The sequence below is a fragment of the Borostomias antarcticus genome, assembly GCF_949987555.1.
Source record: "Borostomias antarcticus genome assembly, chromosome: 9".
NCBI classification, from domain to species: domain Eukaryota; kingdom Metazoa; phylum Chordata; class Actinopteri; order Stomiiformes; family Stomiidae; genus Borostomias; species Borostomias antarcticus.
Window position 1 is genome coordinate 23,555,100 of NC_140242.1, and position 18,563 is coordinate 23,573,662.

Here is an 18,563-nt window from a genome sequence, read left to right on the forward strand (position 1 = left end):
TCCCACACTCACTCGCAAACTCACTCACTCACTCACTCACTCACTCACTCACTCACTCACTCACTCACTCACACTCACTCACTCACTCACTCACTCACTGACTCACTCACTCACTCAATCTTTCTCTGTCTCTCACCCACCCACTCTTACCCATGAAGCAGCCGATAACAGACATCTCCCAGATCACTCAACTAATACCAGTTTTCTACAGGAGAACACACTTCAGAGAAAAGCTGTTAAATTAATCTACCTGTTTATGGCATCTTGGCTGCGGTCTAGCAGAAGTTAAAGATGGGGGCTAAGTGATGGTGTCTAAGGGGACTTTGACTGGGAAGCTGGGGGAGAGCTATACCTCTCCTAAGCAGCTTTCCTCTGTTTTGGGGGGTAGTGGGCTAATCCTCCGTCAGTGATGGGGAGTTGCTCTGCTCACAGTAGAGGCCCTGGGACTCTTCTTCCCCTCGACTCCACCGACACTCTCCCGCCGGCTCGTATTTTCTTAACGCTGTATCGCTTTCAACAAGCGGAAATAAAAGTTAAACTGTCTCAAGGCCTCCCGTCTGTCTCACTTTCAGAAATCCCCCTGAGTGACGACTGTAATTCTCCTCAGCCAAATTCTGGCTTTTCAAACAGGCAGGCGTGTGAAAAGGAGGCCAGATCCTACCAAGGTGTGATGGCTTCTGTTACCACTGGAAGTTCACCTGCCTGTGACGACACATGGTGCCTAGGGAATTCCAGGGATATCAAACCTTACATCCTACGTCAATGAGGAGCAGTGAGAGGGCACTGTTAGCCGTATAGTCGTACGTTCTTTCAAACTGCTTGCTACATGTTATGCTCAGGACTACAGTTTGTATAGGACGTGTTTTGTGACGAGATATTCTAAAATTAAAAAAATGAAGGAAGCATAGCCAGTGGTCGAGACGTGGGCCGGATACCTGTGGGATGATGGACATTTTCTGGCGCAGCGTGTGGAGGCCGATCTCTGAGGTCCGAACGCCGTCGATAAAGATCCTGCCCTCGGGCTCCGCCAAGCGGAAGAGGACGGAGATGAGGGAGCTCTTGCCGGCGCCGGTACGACCCACGATGCCCACCTGCAGAGGGGCAGCAGCACCAGGCCTTTTAGCTCTTGAACACACACTTCTCTAGACTTTACTTGTCATTCAGCACAGCTTAACCAAGGACACCTCGTAGCTGAATGAAGTCGACACTGCCTCTTTGAAATCGGCTGGCATTGATTCAGTGATTCCCACCATCACACAATTGTGAACTGAATCCTATACAGTATGTCTTCATAAGACGGCGGTTTTGCCCTGAACTACCGGTTCTACACGAGAGACTGTATTTCTATAGTCACTTCTTACTGACAGATAGCCCCAAGGATCAGTTGTTAACAAGAAAGCACACAATCTGAGTGACATTAAAACAGCCAGCATACCTCTGAAGTCAACATGACATCATTAGATGTGACCGTACCAACCCGGTTCCACATGGAGAACTCACATTCTTCTATTCTATGAGCTCTAATTCAGATCCGCAAAGATGAGGGGTTAGGAGGCTGCTGACTAATCAGGAATATCACATTTCCCAAGGAATTCAAACAAAGAATACAAAAGGCTATCTAAATTCAATCTGAAACCACCTTCTAGAATCGCTACAGTATATCAATATGGAAATGTAAGAACACGTGCAGCAAACTGTTAAGCAATCTAGTATAGGTTTTGTGAACGCTGCGATTGCTACTGTATGTTTAACAAAGTCATGTTCGTCCGGCCCTAGGTGTGTCTGTGTGTGTTTGTAGCGAGGGAGGGTGTGAGTGCGGTCGTTAGAATGTTAGGTGCTGGTTTCCTTGAGTCTTTCGTGCGTGTGAGAGAGAGAGCGAGAGAGTGAGAGAGAGAGCGAGAGACAGAGAGAGAGAGCGAGAGACAGAGCGAGAGAGAGCAAGAGAGAGTGAGAGAGAGAGAGAGAGAGAGAGAGAGAGAGAGAGAGAGAGAGAGAGGAGACTCAGGAGGACTGTCAGGATGCACAAAGCCTTTTTCAGCCTCATGGCACCCAGTGAAGATCCCTCCCCTGGGCTGCCAACACCCGGGCCTCTTCACTTATCAACCCATCCATTGTGAAATCAGCCGCACTGGCCAACCGTAGCCATGCAAAATACACCCCCTGCATTAAACGCCGGCTTTCAATCAGCCTCGACCATCTTCCTCTGCCTCCCTTGCTCTTTTTTTCTCTCTCTCTTCCTCCTTCTCCCTCTCTTTCTCTCTCTGTATAGTGAATAAAAAGTTGTCACCGTCAGGTATCCCAGAATGCAAATGGAAACAAATGGATCCACTCCAGCGGTCTTAATTACATCATATGTATTCCATGAATCACAAATGGTTTCTATCCCAGGATTCAGCAGCTCAATGTGCTGCCCCTTCAATAATTGATTTAAAAAATAATGACACAGAAAAGGGACAGCTATGGGGACACCTATTACACATGACGCATATCAACTTCAACTACTGGGCAGCGCACCGCTGTAAACACATAGTGGTTGGAAGAATATGGACTCGGAACCTTCTCTCTGGATCTGAAGACGGCGGTTATGTTCTTCAGGACCACGGGCCCGTCTGAGCTGTAGGAGAAGTTGACTTGGTCAAAGGCGATTAAGCCCTGTTTGGGCCAATCGGGCGGAGGGCGTTTTTCGGTCTCCCAGGGTGCTTCACTCTCCAGCTCTGTGTATTCGACCACCCTCTCCACCGACGTCATCTAGAGCATCAGAATCAAACCAGAACTGCGTCAGCGTCATCCTCCTGCACAAACTATCGTATACATGTGTCGTCACAGTAGTCTTTGCTGACCTACAGTACATAACTGATAAGAGATTGGCCCTCATTCCTGAATGCAGTTAAGAAAAAGTTCAGAAGAAATGTATATAATGTTAACCTGAACCTAGAAAGAACCTATAATCGGGGCATCTAAACCTATACCTCAAAATATAGCCTATTAGAATGTGAATATACAGACAAGCTACACAAGATACATGCGCCTTCTCCAACAGCAACACCAGGTCATATAGCCCAGGATAATTTTGTATAGACCTGCTTTAGACTAAGCACTAAATATTTTACAATGCATCAACAATCTCAAATATGGAAAAGAGAAGTAGGCTCCTGACAAGATGATGCTTTATTTATTTCAGCCCTTCTCCTGATATGTTCACCTCACATGTAATAGCGTCCCACGCCTCCTTCTTTGTGCGGCCATATGACCACTAGTGTAGCAAATGAGGGGCAGTACTAACACGTTAGCGCCCATTTTTGGTGTTATTCCATCGCAACGTGCGCCTGACAACATGGCATGGTACAGTACATACAGACCGCACATGGGTCAACTCAGATTCTGCCTGGCGCAGGCCCACAGAGGGGCAAGTTGCTCATGCATATGCATTCATGGGAGGGTCGAGGCAAAGGTGGGTGTGAACGCGCACAAAACGGGGAGGAGATGCGCAAGTAGGCACTGATTAATATCCCATCATATGTATGAAAACTGCGGGGTAAAGCGCACGTCTGTTTTGTGGTGAAATTTCTCTGCCTTTGAAAAGCAGGTGTAATCCAGTTGCACATATCCCACCAGCCTACACATAACCATATCCCCTGTTGATTATGAACATACAGTTTTATGAATTGCATACATGGGGGAGCAATTATTCAATATTTTTGATAATCCAATATTCGTGCAACACTGATATTTACGAGGTCGCATAGCCTACAAATCAAATTGATCTCAGATAGATTTAAAATATCCCAATGTATTAAGGCCTGAAGTTATTGAAATGCAGTAAATTACGATTATAATGTGGACTGGAGAATTCACAAATCAGACATTCACTGATAGCAATTGGCACCATTCAGGGCTACAAGGTTTTGTAATTAAATTGAATTGGCTTTAGAAAATGAATAAATGCCAGGGATAGCCTTCAATGCACTTGCAAATAAGATACACAAGGCTGATGCGATCATCGCGTTACACCATCAACAGCAATGACCAGCCTAAAGATAGCCTACCACATCAGTCCTCATAGTTTAAAGCAGTCAATAACACAGATGTAGCCTAATTATGAACAAAGCAAGACTGCGTACTGCAAGACGCTATATTCCCTGCACACATTACGGTTTGAGGGCGGTGACATGCGGCGTGTGCATTGAGGCGCAGGCTTTGTACTGTACATCCAACGCAAACTGAAGACGCACCGCCCATGTTTTCTGCGGACTGCCCAAGGCACTATTTACGCTGCGCTTGCAAATGTTAGTACATCTGCCCCTAAATGTTAATATAAACTATATATGACGTCTCGTCTACTTTTGACTCCTTGCAGCAGTAGGCTACCTCCACCTCTGCACTGGTGAAGTTACTTCTGTGTTTGACCGGTGCTCTACCGGTTGCAGCTCGTTTGGACATGATTTAATTCTCTCTCAACTTGCTTTCGCGCTACTGTGGATTCTGTGTACACACGGTCCTGTAGTTGCATGCCCTTGTAAGGAGCTGGCGTTGCGTTTATGGATGTAAATTTAAGTGAACGAGAATGCGCGTTCAACTGAAGAATCCGTGGCATTCGTCATTTGGGGGAACACAGCTGAGAACAATTCTGCGGTTTACGAACACTTTCCCACCCGTTCATGAATTCGCCGGAGATCTGTCTTGGGTTTGTCATACGAAGTTCGTAAGAAGACATTCAAGAAAATGTTCAGGAATGAGGTCCATTGTTCTTACCAGGTTCTCCACCTCTGCACTCTGTCTCACCCCCCACTGGAACGCCCCGACAAGGGTCATCCCGTAGGACAGAGCCAGGCCCACAGCGCCCGCCTCCACGCCTGTCGCACCCAGGAAGGAGTCACTCACACATACTGTACTCTACTTGTGCAATACTAATCATAAGTTGCATTTTTAAAAATTACGCCAAGGGATTTTTTGCCTAAAGGTTACATGAAAATCGAATGAAGTTAACGGTAGGGTTGGTACAGTACCATTCTTGAGGAAGAGGCAGCTGAAGGCCAGGATGGTGATGAAAACGGTGCAGATCAAGTCCAGACGAACCGCGAACCATCGAGAGGTGCTCAGGAACAAGGACCAGGCTTCTGACAAGGACCAACAGAGAACAACAACGGCAAAAATACTGTTATGACTGTGCTGTGGGGTCAGTCTATAAACAACAATAACAACAACACTGCTGTGGGGTTGGTCTATAAACAACAACAACAACACTTTTCTGACTGTACTGTGGGGTCGGCCTATAAAGCAGGCTGAGTTCCACCACCAACCAGTGTGGAGGTCTTGATGTTGGTCGAAGATCATCTGGAACCTCTGCTGGGCCTTGAAGGCCCGGATGGTCCACAGGCCTTGGAGGGAGGAGGACAGGTGCGAGAAGACGGGACTCCGAGCTGCGGAGCACAATCACACAGTGTCACTTCCTCACCAGGAGCTGGACAGAGAGACGAGGAGTGTTTCAGATAATCCCTCCACATCCATCCATTCCATTACCATTTCCAAAGTGTGCAAGATTTTTCTATAGAAAAGCAGGGTACATTCAGCTTACAATACATACTACCCAGTCCTTTTGTCTGCCTGGCATTCACTATAGGAAGTAGGCTGAATATGCAAGTTGATATGATAACACCTTCAGCACATTTCAATGGAAAATGTACCACGCAAACCTCTGCCCCCCTCCCCCACCAACCACACATCTCCTATTGAGGAAATGGCCATTGGCCACCATTGAGAGTCCTTTTGTGACGATGTGTTTGGCTTATAAAACCACAGACAAAGCTGGAATGTTCCCTTGGAGCCCCTTAATAGCACTTTTGTTCTTTAAGATCAGGGAACCTGTCCTTCCCTGGGCCTTTGGGCCATCGGCCCAGAACAGGGAGGGTGAACTAGTGGCCGCCGTGGCTCGGGCAGGCCTCGCTCGTCACTTCCTCCATTGTGTGTGATGTCGTGAACTCCCGGCTCTCGAGGAAACTGTGTGTGGGCGAGCCATGGGCCACAGCCACCTTTAGCCTTTATGCTAATGTCCGGGGCATTTCTCAATGGTCTATTAGCATTCCCGCGCTCCGCCTTTGTTTCCTGGCCCAAGCGGACGCGTCCCCCAGAGAGAGACCCACCGGTGGACTCCAGCCGCTTGATGTCCCTGGAGGTCCGCAGGAAGTAGCGGCGCAGGAGCAGGAAGGCGATGAACAGGGGGAAGACGGGGACGATCACCCAGGGGATGGCGGAGGTCGCCACGGCGATCACCCCGATGACCTGCAGGGACACCTGGGAAACACGAGACACAACAGGGGGAAAGGTGGGTAAGATCAGCCCTGTATCAGCCCACCGAAACGGCCTCACCGCTCCCCTGTGGGCTACCGCTGAGGTGAGGGCACGGGCGGTGACGAGGACGCCCGTCAGCTGTTGTTGTTGCTGTTGTGGTGGTGGATCACTGCCCCCAGGGTGACAGCAGTGTTAGAGGACAGAGGCTGTGTGAGAGGAGAGGAGCCACAGGCACTAATTCTCACTTAGAGGCAGGTGAGACACTCAGAGCTCTTCCTGTGCGGCTCATATCCCTCTCTCCCAGGGGCTTCCCTCCACCACACCTCAGCCTTAAGCCTCCCTGGCCCCGGCGGGCAGCCGACGGGCATCATCACTCGCAGAGGCTTCTGGGAACCGCACGGAGGGGTTGTCCGAGGGCCCGGCCCAGCCAAACCACACAGCCCTCAATAACACAATGACTCGTCACTCTTGTTAATGGCAGGCTACCTGACACAGCTAGGCCGCTGGCCACAAGCAACATGATGCCTGAGCGCGGCCGCGGGCAGTGTGACACCTCACTGAGACACCGTCACGCTCTGACAGGAAACAGAAAGGGAGAGGACATACTAATGCTTTATTTCAATGACTTTGCTGGCTTGTTTACACTGTCTATTCTCTAATAACCTCTATTGATATGAAGTGATGTTGTATGATCACAATGAGAGGGCCCTCTCATAATAGCATGTTCGAAAACAATTTACTATTTTACTTTAATTGTTAACTTTGTTTGATTGAATATGATAAACTTATGAGAGACTCTCCAACACTACTTTTTTTTTTTAACTCAAGGAAATACTGTACTGCATATTTCATATTCCCTTGATGGCTGATAAAATTGAAATCTCACACCCTGAAATTAGAGACAACCTCACAGATGACTCCTAAGAGGAGCCGATTAGGATCAGAGTGTTACCTTCAATGGTCTCCGACTAGCCCTCAGAGAGATGAAAATTTAATTTAGCACCTTAATTAAGGATGTTATCTGGCGCTTACGCGCACGTTTAAGCACGATCACTTTCAATGTGGGTTTTTTACGATGAAAGCCAGTCAATTCCGTTTACAGAGCAGATAAGAAGGTATTACCAGTCGCGCCATCGCCGCACTGGAGCACACACAATCAAGCAGCGGGTGAAAAACTACCCAGCACAACTGATCCCGAGAATTTCACACTACATAAGTTTCAATCTGGGCTGCGATGGAAGGCTGCCGGACTGCGAAGGGAGATGAGAGAGGGAGCACGCAGGCTGTTGCTGAGCGCTATCCAACCTCACCCCGAGTGCCACTATCTACCCGTCTACCAACATTACTCCACTGCCAAACTTTCTTTCATACTTCCTACAATGATGTACCGTGTACCGTGTGGTATTATGTGGTTTTGTGGTTCAGTCATTTTCCCAGTCAGTCAGTGTTAGTGTTAGTGTTAGGGTTAGGAGGCCTGTCGGTGGTGCTACTGGAGGGCCCAGAGAGGCTCTGACAGGAGGGTTCATTTGAGGGGAGGGTGTCTCGGCAGGAACTGCAACCATTAGATTGTGGAGTCCTGGCTCTGCTCCCCTGCTCCCCAGGGCCTACTGTCGCCAGGGCCCCGTTTGATGTGATCCATTTCGCCTGGTCTGCCGCTTATCACGTCAGCATCGGAGAAGACCGCGGCCCCCACCCACACTACACACAGATGAGCCTGATAAGTAGTGACCTACACAGACCCCCCCCGCCTCATCCAAATCACACAGCACCCCCCCCCCCCCCCCCCACACCCACACACACAGGAAGGGATAACTCCCGTAGTCGTAGCCCACCGCATATAAAAGTGGATAAAAGCTTTTGTATACAAACAGTTTAAATAAAGCATTACCCCTAATTGCTCTTTAGCTAGAAAATAAAGCTCCCGTCGGCATGCGATGCTGCCATTCAGGCACACAGGGCTGGACGCTCTGCCCGGAGACCATTCACATCTCCGCGGACCCTAATTACTTTATTTTGTAGGTGATACTATCAGGTCTTTTGAAGTCCAAATAAATGTAGAAAATTGAAGTTAATTGCTATATTTGTGCTGAGCTCCGATAGAGGCTGTTGTTCCGCAGCAGGAAACATAAACACATATAATTAAACATCCCTCCGGACGCGAGGAATCAGGACGCTTCTTTACAAGTGCCCTTTTTCATCCTCCCTGTATTCGGTGACAGTGGGCTGTGCTTCTGAGAAAGGCTGCCGGTCTCTGGGGTGGAGGGGGGACGGGGGGGGGGGACGCAAACAAACCCGGGAAACGGAGTGAGAGAAAGGGGCAAAGAAGAGAACCCCAGCCTAAAGAAATCCTCCGTCATCGGCGGAATTGTTTCGCCACACACTTTCCCTGACAGCCTGGCGCAGCACCGCGCAGGGGTCAGCGGCGCTGAAACAAAGCCAGGCCGTTCCGCTCGGAGTCCGGGACAAAAGGGGGGTGACCCGGTCCCATTCTGCTCTGCGTTCAGGCTTTATTTTAGCTCAGAGTGCCCAGATGCTCTGGCTTTTCTCTGGGAGAAATGACTGTGGACACCTCCTTCACATTTTCCCTTTCTGGGCCATTTTCACTTCATAAAGCTGCAGTCAATGTGTTTTGTATGTGGTGAGGAGGGCCTGACACATTCTGTGGTGGTCTCGGTCGCCGTCTACATTGGTGGCTCAAGTAGTCCCAGGATCAGGCCTTTGTGTGCAGTGAAAAGGTAAGAGAAGTCACTTATTTGGGCTCAGTCAAGCTGCTGATTTCCACAACCATTTTGGAAATAAGAGAAAGGCTTTGAAATGCACTCTCTCTCTCTCTCTCACTCTCTCTCTCACACACACACACACACACACTCACACTCTCCCTCTCTCTCCTATAAATCACTACTATCCACCAAAAGCAGCTGCTCAGTACTCTGCATGCCTTCACATACAGCCACCCCCTGCTCTCTCTCTCTTCTGCTGTCTCTCTCTCTCACACACAGACAGACACGTGCAAACGTAAACAAGGACACGTCAACACAACCACAAATTCTCCAGACGGGTCCCACACAGACTAAATATTTCACACACATATTTTACAGTCTTGGGAACCTCACATTTAAACTAAGCAACCACAAATTCAAAATTCGGCGCAGTACCAAAACACCCCCCCCCCCCCCCCCCCCCGGTTGCCGTGACGGTGTCGGTGGCGTCTCAGGGGACAGGCTGAGCTCGGCAGACCCAAGTTCCCAGGCTCCGGTGCTACCGATCGTCCAGCATGACTGAGTCAGGAGAGGTGCTGCCAGACCACAGTGCCATGGGAGACCACACAGACAGACACTGGGAGCTTTTCACACCAGGCCAGTGCCCTGCGTCACATGACCACCGGTGGTGCCGCTGAGAGTCGAATCACGCCCTCGCTGACACACACACTCACAAACACAAGCGCGTGAACACACACACACATGCACACACTTGCACGTGCACTAGCACGTGCACACACACACACACACCCTTTTTGACACAAACACCAAACTTCAAGATGGACCTCATGTAAAATGACCACGCTGCATGACATATAATGCACATATGTCATATAGTGAACATCAGAGGAGGGGGGCGGTCGGACCCGAGTGTTTTGGCCTCTCACCTTTCCATGTCATTCTCGTGTTTTTCCACCTTGCACTCCAAGACAATGTGTCTGTCAGATGAACAATGCTGAATGGGGATGTATGGCAGATATATTTCCATAGTGGTCTATCTCCAGTGTGTCTCTGACTAGCCTGGTATGTGTTGTGCCCGGAGCCAGTGCATTCTTCCCCTCTTCTGTCACTCGCTTGGTAAAGGCAGCAGAGAAAGCGGGTGAAATCCCATCCTACAGCACTCGCGGTTACGTCAGCAGTTCTCATATCCCACAAAGCCACAGAAGAGGCCCGACGCACAATGTGCCACAATATACAGTCTCACACTCCCATCCACCCGCCAGTGTTTCCAAACAATGGCCATCCTCTGCTCTGAGTGTGTGTGTGTGTGTGTTTCTTCAGAGTGTTGCTGTTACACTCAGAGGCCTCTCCTCCTGCAGACCACCGATGGTTTACGGGTGGCGTTTATGAGAGGCGCTCACGTTTTGTCCTGCTTGTAACACTGGCAGGACCGAGGTCGACCCCACTCAAACCAAGGGCACACTCTGACTAATTGGAATATTTAGCCGAACAAGAACGTCGCGACACGGCCCCTGTACCGGACAGGAAAAATACAGAACATTAAGACGGGGCTCGGCTTAAAATCTCCCTCCGGCGACGTCCGAACCTGGCCACTACCTTGGCGTGATTACGCTGACAGACTAAATTCGAACGGGCGGTTAAGAACGCCCATGAACGCACCTAGGGACCCCACAGTGAGAGGCGTGACTTGGTCAAGAGCCTTCACAAGGAAGCCCACCACTGAAAGGCCCCTGATTCACCCTGTATTGTCCTCCCGACCCCCCTCTGCCCCCCCCAGTGTGAAAGCAGAGGCAACCCGGGATTTAAAGGTCAAGTCCAGACAAAGCCTCACCGTCCACCCTGCCTGAGGTGCTTTTAATTGACATTTCTGTCTTTGTCCCCACAACATAAAGAGGGGAAGAGAAAGGGCACTTTTTCAATATACTAAATAGCTCCTAAATGAGGCCTGTGAAAAAAAGATGGCTCTGGGATGCCCCCCCCCCTCCTCCAACCCCGCCCCAGAGGGAATCCCCTTGTTGGGGCGGTGTGTGGGGAGTGCTGATGGCCGTGAAGTGTTCACTCCACCATAAAGGGAGCCCAGCTCCGATGCAAATCCCCACACAGAGGCGGCCTCTCTCCACAGAGGGAGATAAACCCGTTAGGGCATTGTTTATGAAGTTTCACTTTATTCCCCCCCTGACAACCATTTAAACAATGACTGTTGGGAAATGTCCCTCCGCGAACGAGCAACAATGGTCGGGATCAGCGGCTTTTCTGCCCGGGCTAATACTTTGATAAAAAGAGTGAGAATCCTCCTTCCTGAAAGCATTAAAGACTGCTCCATAAAAGGCACCTGCAAACAAGAGCAGAAAGAAGGTTGGACAAAAGCACTTTGTCCAAATGATGCCACCTTTGTCCCCTACACAAAGAGCTCCCTTTTTCCATTGCAGCAGAAGCCCACATTGTGCATAGCATACTCAATGTGCCACCTTACAGAGTAAACGCTGAGGTAACTGGCCAGGCTCCAATCTTATTTTGGACCAGCTATAGTTCAAAACAACACAGCTTAGCAACAGCGCTGGTTCGCTTAACACATACTTTCTCACTGCAAAACAACTTGAAGATAATGTATGTTATGTACATGCTGTTTACGAACCTTATTGTCGCTCCACAAAACGTATGGGCCATACAGTATGAATAAATAAGTCACATGGACATGACGATGCATGCGCAGCAAAAACACAAAGCCATTTTTCTGTCTTGACCTGGTCCGCTTTCACTGTTTCCCAGTCGCACCTACAGGCCTTCCGCAGAGTTATTCTTCTACTCTGTCTATTATTCAGCTTATTATCAAAATGGAGGGGGGGGGACTATGGTGGACAAAAAGCTTTTGTGGGTATGATCTTTTGTGCTTTCAGCATTTAAGATGGCTTTTGTCTCCTGTGAGATGGGTATCTGCCACAAACATCACTCAGGCATTGTGGAGGGGGGGGTTGGTTTTCAGCACAGCTTTGTTCTCTTCTTTGGTCCTGACCAAGGAGCCACGCCCGCTCCTCTACCTGGGATTGTGCGGCCAACATTCCCCTCCTTTGTGGCGCTCGGTGCATGAGCCTGGCTCATCTCCGCAGGCTTTCCTGGGAGGCGATTGTTTGGCCGTGGCGCGGTGGCGTTCGGTAACATTACCTGGCTATGCGTCAGGGTGGCCCTCGGCTAACCAGGGGGAGAGAGAGAGGGAGAGAGAGAGAGAGAGAGAGAGAGAGAAAGAGAGAGACGGCTGGTGAGCTGGGCAAGTCCCTTGTTTTATCAGTCTCAACTAACCTGTCCCCTTTCCCGTCCACGGTTCCTCTCTCTCTCTCTCTTTCTCCTCCACACACTGCTGCTCACACCTCCCCTCTATGCCACTCAAGAGATCACCCCCCCCCCAACACATTTTCTCCTCCTCCCTCCCCTTGCCTCCTGGTCCACAGATCTGGCCCATCTTCCTGTAGCCATTATATCCTGAGCGCTGGCTTTCTCTCCGCCCGTCCCTTGCTCAGTCCCCCGACACAGTCGCTGTCCCGGCCTCCTGTGTTGTGCCACACTGACGGAGCCACGCCCTGGCCCTATATGTGCAGACACTTTTATTAAATCTGTGCAGGCGCTGGGCCGCGCTGCTGGGTAATCCTACAGTAATTGTTTCCAGATTAGGGGACCCGGACCACAAAGCAGGCCTAGCCAGGCATGAAATGGCCTCCCCATGCTGCCGCTGCAGAGGCAGAGGTGGAGGAGGTGGAGGAGGAAGAGGAAGTAGAGGAGATAGAGGAGGTGGAGGAGGAGGTAGAGGAGATGAAGGAGGAGGTGAAGGAAGGGAGGAGGAGGCAAGGAAGTAGAGGAGATAGAGGAGGTGGAAGAGGAGGAGGAGGTGGAGGAGGAAGAGTGGGGGAAGTGGAGGAGGTGAAGGAGGTAGAGGAGGAAGAGGAGGAGGAAGTGGATGAGGTGAAGGAGGTAGAGGAGAGGGAGGAGGAGGTAGATGTGGAGGTGAAGGAAGGGAGGAGGAGGTGGAGGAGATGGAGGAAGAAGAGGAAGTGGAGGAGGTAGATGAGATGGAGGAGGAGGAGGTAGAGGAGCAGGTAGAAGAGATGGAGGAAGAGAGAGAGGTGGAGGAGGTAGAGGAGCAGGTAGAAGTAGAGGTAGGAGATGTTGAGGAAATAGAGGAGGTGGAGGAGCCAAACCTGGCAACCTGGTGAGACTCACCTGGATGAAGTCCACAAACGTCCAGGGCAGCAGGGAGTCCAGGTGGCCGATGTCCTTGGAGAACCTGTTGAGGATCCTTCCTGATGCACAATAGTATTTAAAAGAGACCAGATCACTGATCAGACAGGTATGGACCACAGAAGATCATCTTCTGATCTGCTTGTGTGCTTTTACATGGCAATTGCACTGCTAATGGTGTGTGATGATTATTTGCATTATTTAAGATGAAGATCATGTCTGAGACTCCTGTGGAATGTTTTTAGTGGGAGGGAAAGACATGAGTCATTTCCACTTTTACTGAATATCACCTTGAACGAGCTCGTTCAACACTGCGGTGAACAAAACTACACTGAGAACATACAACCCAAATCTACAAGCTAACATGTCCACACACAACGGAAGACTTACTCAATAATGACTTTAAATATTTTTCTTTCTCTAAAACACGTTGTATCTTTGGAATGAATCCCTATTACCTACTGTACGTGTCCGCTACCACACCGGGTGTATACATTGAGCGTGATATCAGATAGACAAATAGTTGGCCCTATCTAAATTAAACAATGAATCATTATTTGGCCTCCGCCGCATAAAGGCTGGCCTACTCTGGGCTGAATACGTTGGGGAGTCCTTTGTCTGGGAACAAAGAAGAAACAGAAGCCGCGTACCTGTCTTTCTCTCCTGACTGGCAGTGTCAATGACGTTAATTGAGTTGCCTCCAATCTGCTCAGGTGTTCATTATCCTGGCGGGGGCTGCGCAGGTGCTCCTGCGGCTTTTTATTGTGGCTCCTTTAGAAACTTTTCTCCCCCCAGCCTGATCTCAGAACACATACGATTACTCAGCAGCTGCTCCCACACGGTGTTTACGCCGGGCCCCGGTAATAGCCCACCCCCGACTCCTCAGCCCAGAGGCAGCCAGGTAGGCAGCTAGGCCCCGGTAATAGCCTAGCCCCAGCTCTTCAGCCCATAGGCAACCAGGCAGGTAGCCATGCAGGCACCTAGGACAGAGAGCCTGCAGGAAGGACACTTTCTGCATCTTATAGCCACTGCCAACTCCACCACTGACACTATACACACGTTGAAGGACACTAAGAAGCACAGTCAACCTTTTAACTGTCTCTGGGGCCCTCCACAGAAATATTAATGTATTGACCTTTTAACAACCCGCTATCTTCCAATGTGACAACATACACTATGGTGGTATCTGGTTATGAGAGCGTAACCAAGGTAGGCCTCACATCTGTCCTGGGCCTCTAGTGGTGCTCATTCCCCAGGCCTACTGCCTGTTCAGGCTGCATACTGGGAGAGGTGGGCTGGCGGTGAGAGGCAGAGAGGATGGAAGGCAAGGGGGGGTACGTGGAGGTTTTCTGCGGTCTGGAGGCAGAGAGTGGAGTCGAATGAGGAGTTGACCCAAAAGTCACCTCCCCTGCTCTCAGTGTGTCCCGCGGCGGTGGGCTCTGTAATCGCCGCTGCCCCCAACGGCAGTAAGCAGCTTACAGCTTCATCCCGAGCCCTCGCTCCCGCCCAAAAAAAAACACGCACGCAAACGAGGACGGGCCTCCCCGTAACGGTTAAAAGCGTTATTCACCACCACAACAAACCAAAAATGCTCCAAATCTGTGCTGATTCAAAGTCAAGTGGCGTAAGCATGTTGTACACTTGGAAGCAGACTAATCTTATTCACAGTGTGAGTGCCCCTTGAGCATGCAGACGTCCTGGAGGGCAGGGCTCAAGGAAGGGGGGTGGCGCTGCTACTGTTCTTATTTCTACCAGGGAGAGAGAGAGAGAGAGTTCTCCCCTGCTTTATTTTGGAAACAGAGGGGGGTGAATTATATTTGTCAAACTGTGCCTGTGGAAGATCCTATAATATGTATGCAATGCTACCGTCTAAGCCATGGATGGCCCGAATTCATGGATATCACACAAACAATACCCATGTGGAAGAGATACGTTACTCCCAGTTACATCATGCTGTGGTTAGGGGGGTGTTGGTAGCAAGAGAACATCAGAGAACAATCAGCTGTTTGACGGGCAGCTCAGTTAACATCCAGTTTCAGCCGTGATGAGGTAAAGTGCCCTCCCCATGCCTGGCAGACTATGGGAGAGATACATTACAGTGATGCAGTTACACAAAGCTATTCGCTGCTTGAAAATGCCTGTGAGGTAAGACAGGTCTGGGACAATGGCTTCAATCACTATTGTCAACAATATCATCTATTGTGTGGAGAGGGGAGGGTCGACGTTTCAGGATATCAGCTGCATTAGTATCAAACAATTTCTCATGGTCGGGGTCTCCAAGGGTGATTTGCACCACTTTTTTGGGGGGTGGGGGGGGTCTAGGGAAAACATCAAGCCCTCCCGACCGAGGTGGCTCGTTGGGTGGCCACCTCGCTTCACCCCAATCCCGGGCGAAGCGGTGGAAAAGCGGGGTCCAGGCTGGAGCAGGGGCCGGTGTGTGGCTAATCGTCGTTCCCTGTTAACGTCTCGATAAGAGGCCCGACCCGAGAGCCACGCCATGTGTGGGCCCGGCTGCTGTTGCCGGGCCTTTCAGCGAAGCGGGTGCGATAATGGAGGGCTGATGGGGGGGGTGCGGGTACCACAGCTCACCTGCACTTCCCATGGCGGGCCCGGGGCGGCCCGCCTCCCACCGCCGGCACCACGCTGCCAATACTAATACATTCTAAATCCATTCTCCCCGCTCACACCACCAGACTGCAGCAATCTCCTCTCCTTGCCTTTCATGCAATTAAACAGTGGAAGTGCAGGGCAAGGGGAGCCCTATCAGCCACACTGCACACACACACTCGGCTCCATCTTCACATTCAATTTACACACCCCAGATATCATCATCCTCTCTGCAGTACTTCCACCACTGCTCTACTCCACTCACCTACGCTGCAGCCAGAATATAGACATTCATAACACTGTCTCTGTACACACACACAAAATAGATGCTCCCATTGTCGCCTACTGTAGATCCAGCAGTGACTGCTCCTCCTTGCGTCGGTACTGACAGTAACTGACTGACGTCTCACACTAAAGTGACAAATCTTTGCTGATGATATGTGAGGACAGAGGTTAGAGAGAGAGTGTGTGTGTGTGTGTGTGTGTGTGTGTGTGCTGAGTGAGACCCCACTCCCTGACTGCTGATGAGCTTTAACCCGGCCCTGCAGTCTCTGAGGGGATTAGCCCACTCAATGACACTGAATTACTGGGATCAACATCAGCTCAACACATCCACTGCGGTGTGTGTATGTGTGTGTGTGTGGGTGTGTTTGTGTGCTGCTCCATAGGGAACACACGTTGAGCAATAATTATCAGCGTTCAAATTTCAAACGCATATACATCATGTTGAACCTGTGGATGCCTGATGAAAGATGGTTTCTGGCCAACTGTCTACAGTACATTGTGATGGAATGATTTTATTCATAATCCTCATAGCCTTACAAACATGTATCGTGACAGTTGTTTAAATGGCAGTCAAGTAGCTGAAGAACAGACCTCCCTTTCAGCCAAATGGCACACACACAGGATACGACGGAGCAACAATACCGATCCATCAATCATAATTCACAAACGATTTGTTCCATTGTAAAACAAGCCATACTCTTGAGAAAAGCACAGTAGACGTTTGTTCAGCGGAGCTTGTAGTGGTAACCTTTAGCTCTGGGGAAGATGGCAGCCAACAACAAGTGTCAAACACAAGGCCCGTTGATCAGCGGCACACATGCAGTATCTGCCACCTGCGTGTGTAAATGGCTGTCAGGCCCTTAACCAGGCGTGCACAATTACAAATGCATTACTTTCACTTGGCACCACAAGGGAACAGCAGATATTACACTACAGAGAGTCTCTGAGGCTTAGACAATACAAAACGTTCCAAGGGAAGTAGCCTGTTTACAACTGCTCCTCGGAGGAAACATTTAAAGGAAAAATCCATCAAAAGAGTGGCCATACAAAAAAAAAAAAACATGTTTTATTCTTTCTTAGGCAATTCGAAGAGTTGAGTCAGACTGAACTCTTTTTCTTTAAACAATTTGCCGGGACCAAAGGTGACTCAAGGGTGCCGGGAGTAGTCGTCATGTTCAACTCCACTCAGGACGAAGGAGTGTTTGACAGTCCAGGACTGAAGCTGTAATGACTGAACCAGCCGCACAATGGTTACTGATAGCAGCACAACAGCCATCAGATACCGCAGCAGCGTCTGTTAAAGCCTCTCCTTGACTGCACTATTAAACAGATTATTACATTATTCAAACTGTTTGTGCTCCTCCTAGGTGCAGATTAGCAGGGAGACACACCCAGATAAGCCGTCAGGTAGACAAGCGCGGCACCGAACAGCGGCAATAAAAACAAAACCAGGAGATTAAGACCTGGTGTTTGCACCAAACACAAACTCTCAAAGAGAACCTCCGTCGCTACACCCACTACTAATTCCACCAGAAACCGCAGGCTGCCGAACACCCTCAAATCATATTTAGAGTTGTGTTACCAGCTTATTATGACTCATTACACTTGATACAAGTTTTCCTCATGCTGAGAATGTCCAGCTGTGCTGATTGTGTTCTGCATGTGTGTCACTATGGGGGAGATTAGGCTGAGTAATTATGAGCTGACAGCCGAACAATGGTCTAGAAAAATAAAAGTTATCAAAGTGGGGCGTTTGGCATTTGGCTTTCGTTATGAATGAAAACAGGCTATGACCTCATGTCACGGTCTTACGTTCTATCAACATTTTTATCATAGCATCATTATGTATCAGGACAATCGTCTACAAATTAAATCAAATCGAGAGTAGTAAATTCAGTGCTTCAATTGACAAACGTCGGAGGATGTAAATTGTTTAAAGGGCCTTTATTTAAAGGCTATTGTGTAGCAGTCTTGTTTGATGGAGATACGGTTTGAGCTCTTCTTTACAGGAGGTAATCTTAGCTGTAGTGTTGACTCAGTTTTAAGATCATGTCCATCTGCCCATGCCTCTCTGTCCAAACAGTTACAACCTGCAAAGCTAATGAAACAATCAAAGATTTCTATCGCTGTGCACAAGGCAAAGCTACTGCTGTGTGCTCAGCTCTGTAGTTCAAACACCACACTTTGTCCAAGATCTAGAACAAACACTATTCATTCAATATCTTTGTTTACTTTTTTGTTTTGCCTCACAGTTAATAGATAACACTCTTCTCACTTATTTCTAAAAGCGTTAACACCTAAAAGTAGAGTCACTTCACATGCCTTTTGACTCAGGATTGGCCTCACAGGGAAACAAGCTCTGCTACCCACCAGCGCCTGGTTTTAATGACACCAGGTCATGACACTATCAAGTGGGAAGTAACAGACAGACAA

General features: G+C 49.3%; 1 protein-coding gene across 1 annotated transcript in view; it reads right to left on the minus strand.

Annotated features, from left to right (window-relative positions):
- abcc4 (ATP binding cassette subfamily C member 4 (PEL blood group)) overlaps positions 1-18,563 on the minus strand; it is a gene marked incomplete at its 5' end in the record, with an annotated part of 52,880 nt that overhangs the window by 8,362 nt on the left and 25,955 nt on the right. Inside the window, 7 exons of the mRNA XM_084443704.1 lie at positions 936-1,091; positions 2,557-2,748; positions 4,753-4,853; positions 5,007-5,117; positions 5,301-5,420; positions 6,141-6,291; positions 13,221-13,300. Coding sequence (XP_084299830.1) covers positions 936-1,091; positions 2,557-2,748; positions 4,753-4,853; positions 5,007-5,117; positions 5,301-5,420; positions 6,141-6,291; positions 13,221-13,300 — 911 coding nt within the window. The remainder of the gene's footprint in view (positions 1-935; positions 1,092-2,556; positions 2,749-4,752; positions 4,854-5,006; positions 5,118-5,300; positions 5,421-6,140; positions 6,292-13,220; positions 13,301-18,563) is intronic.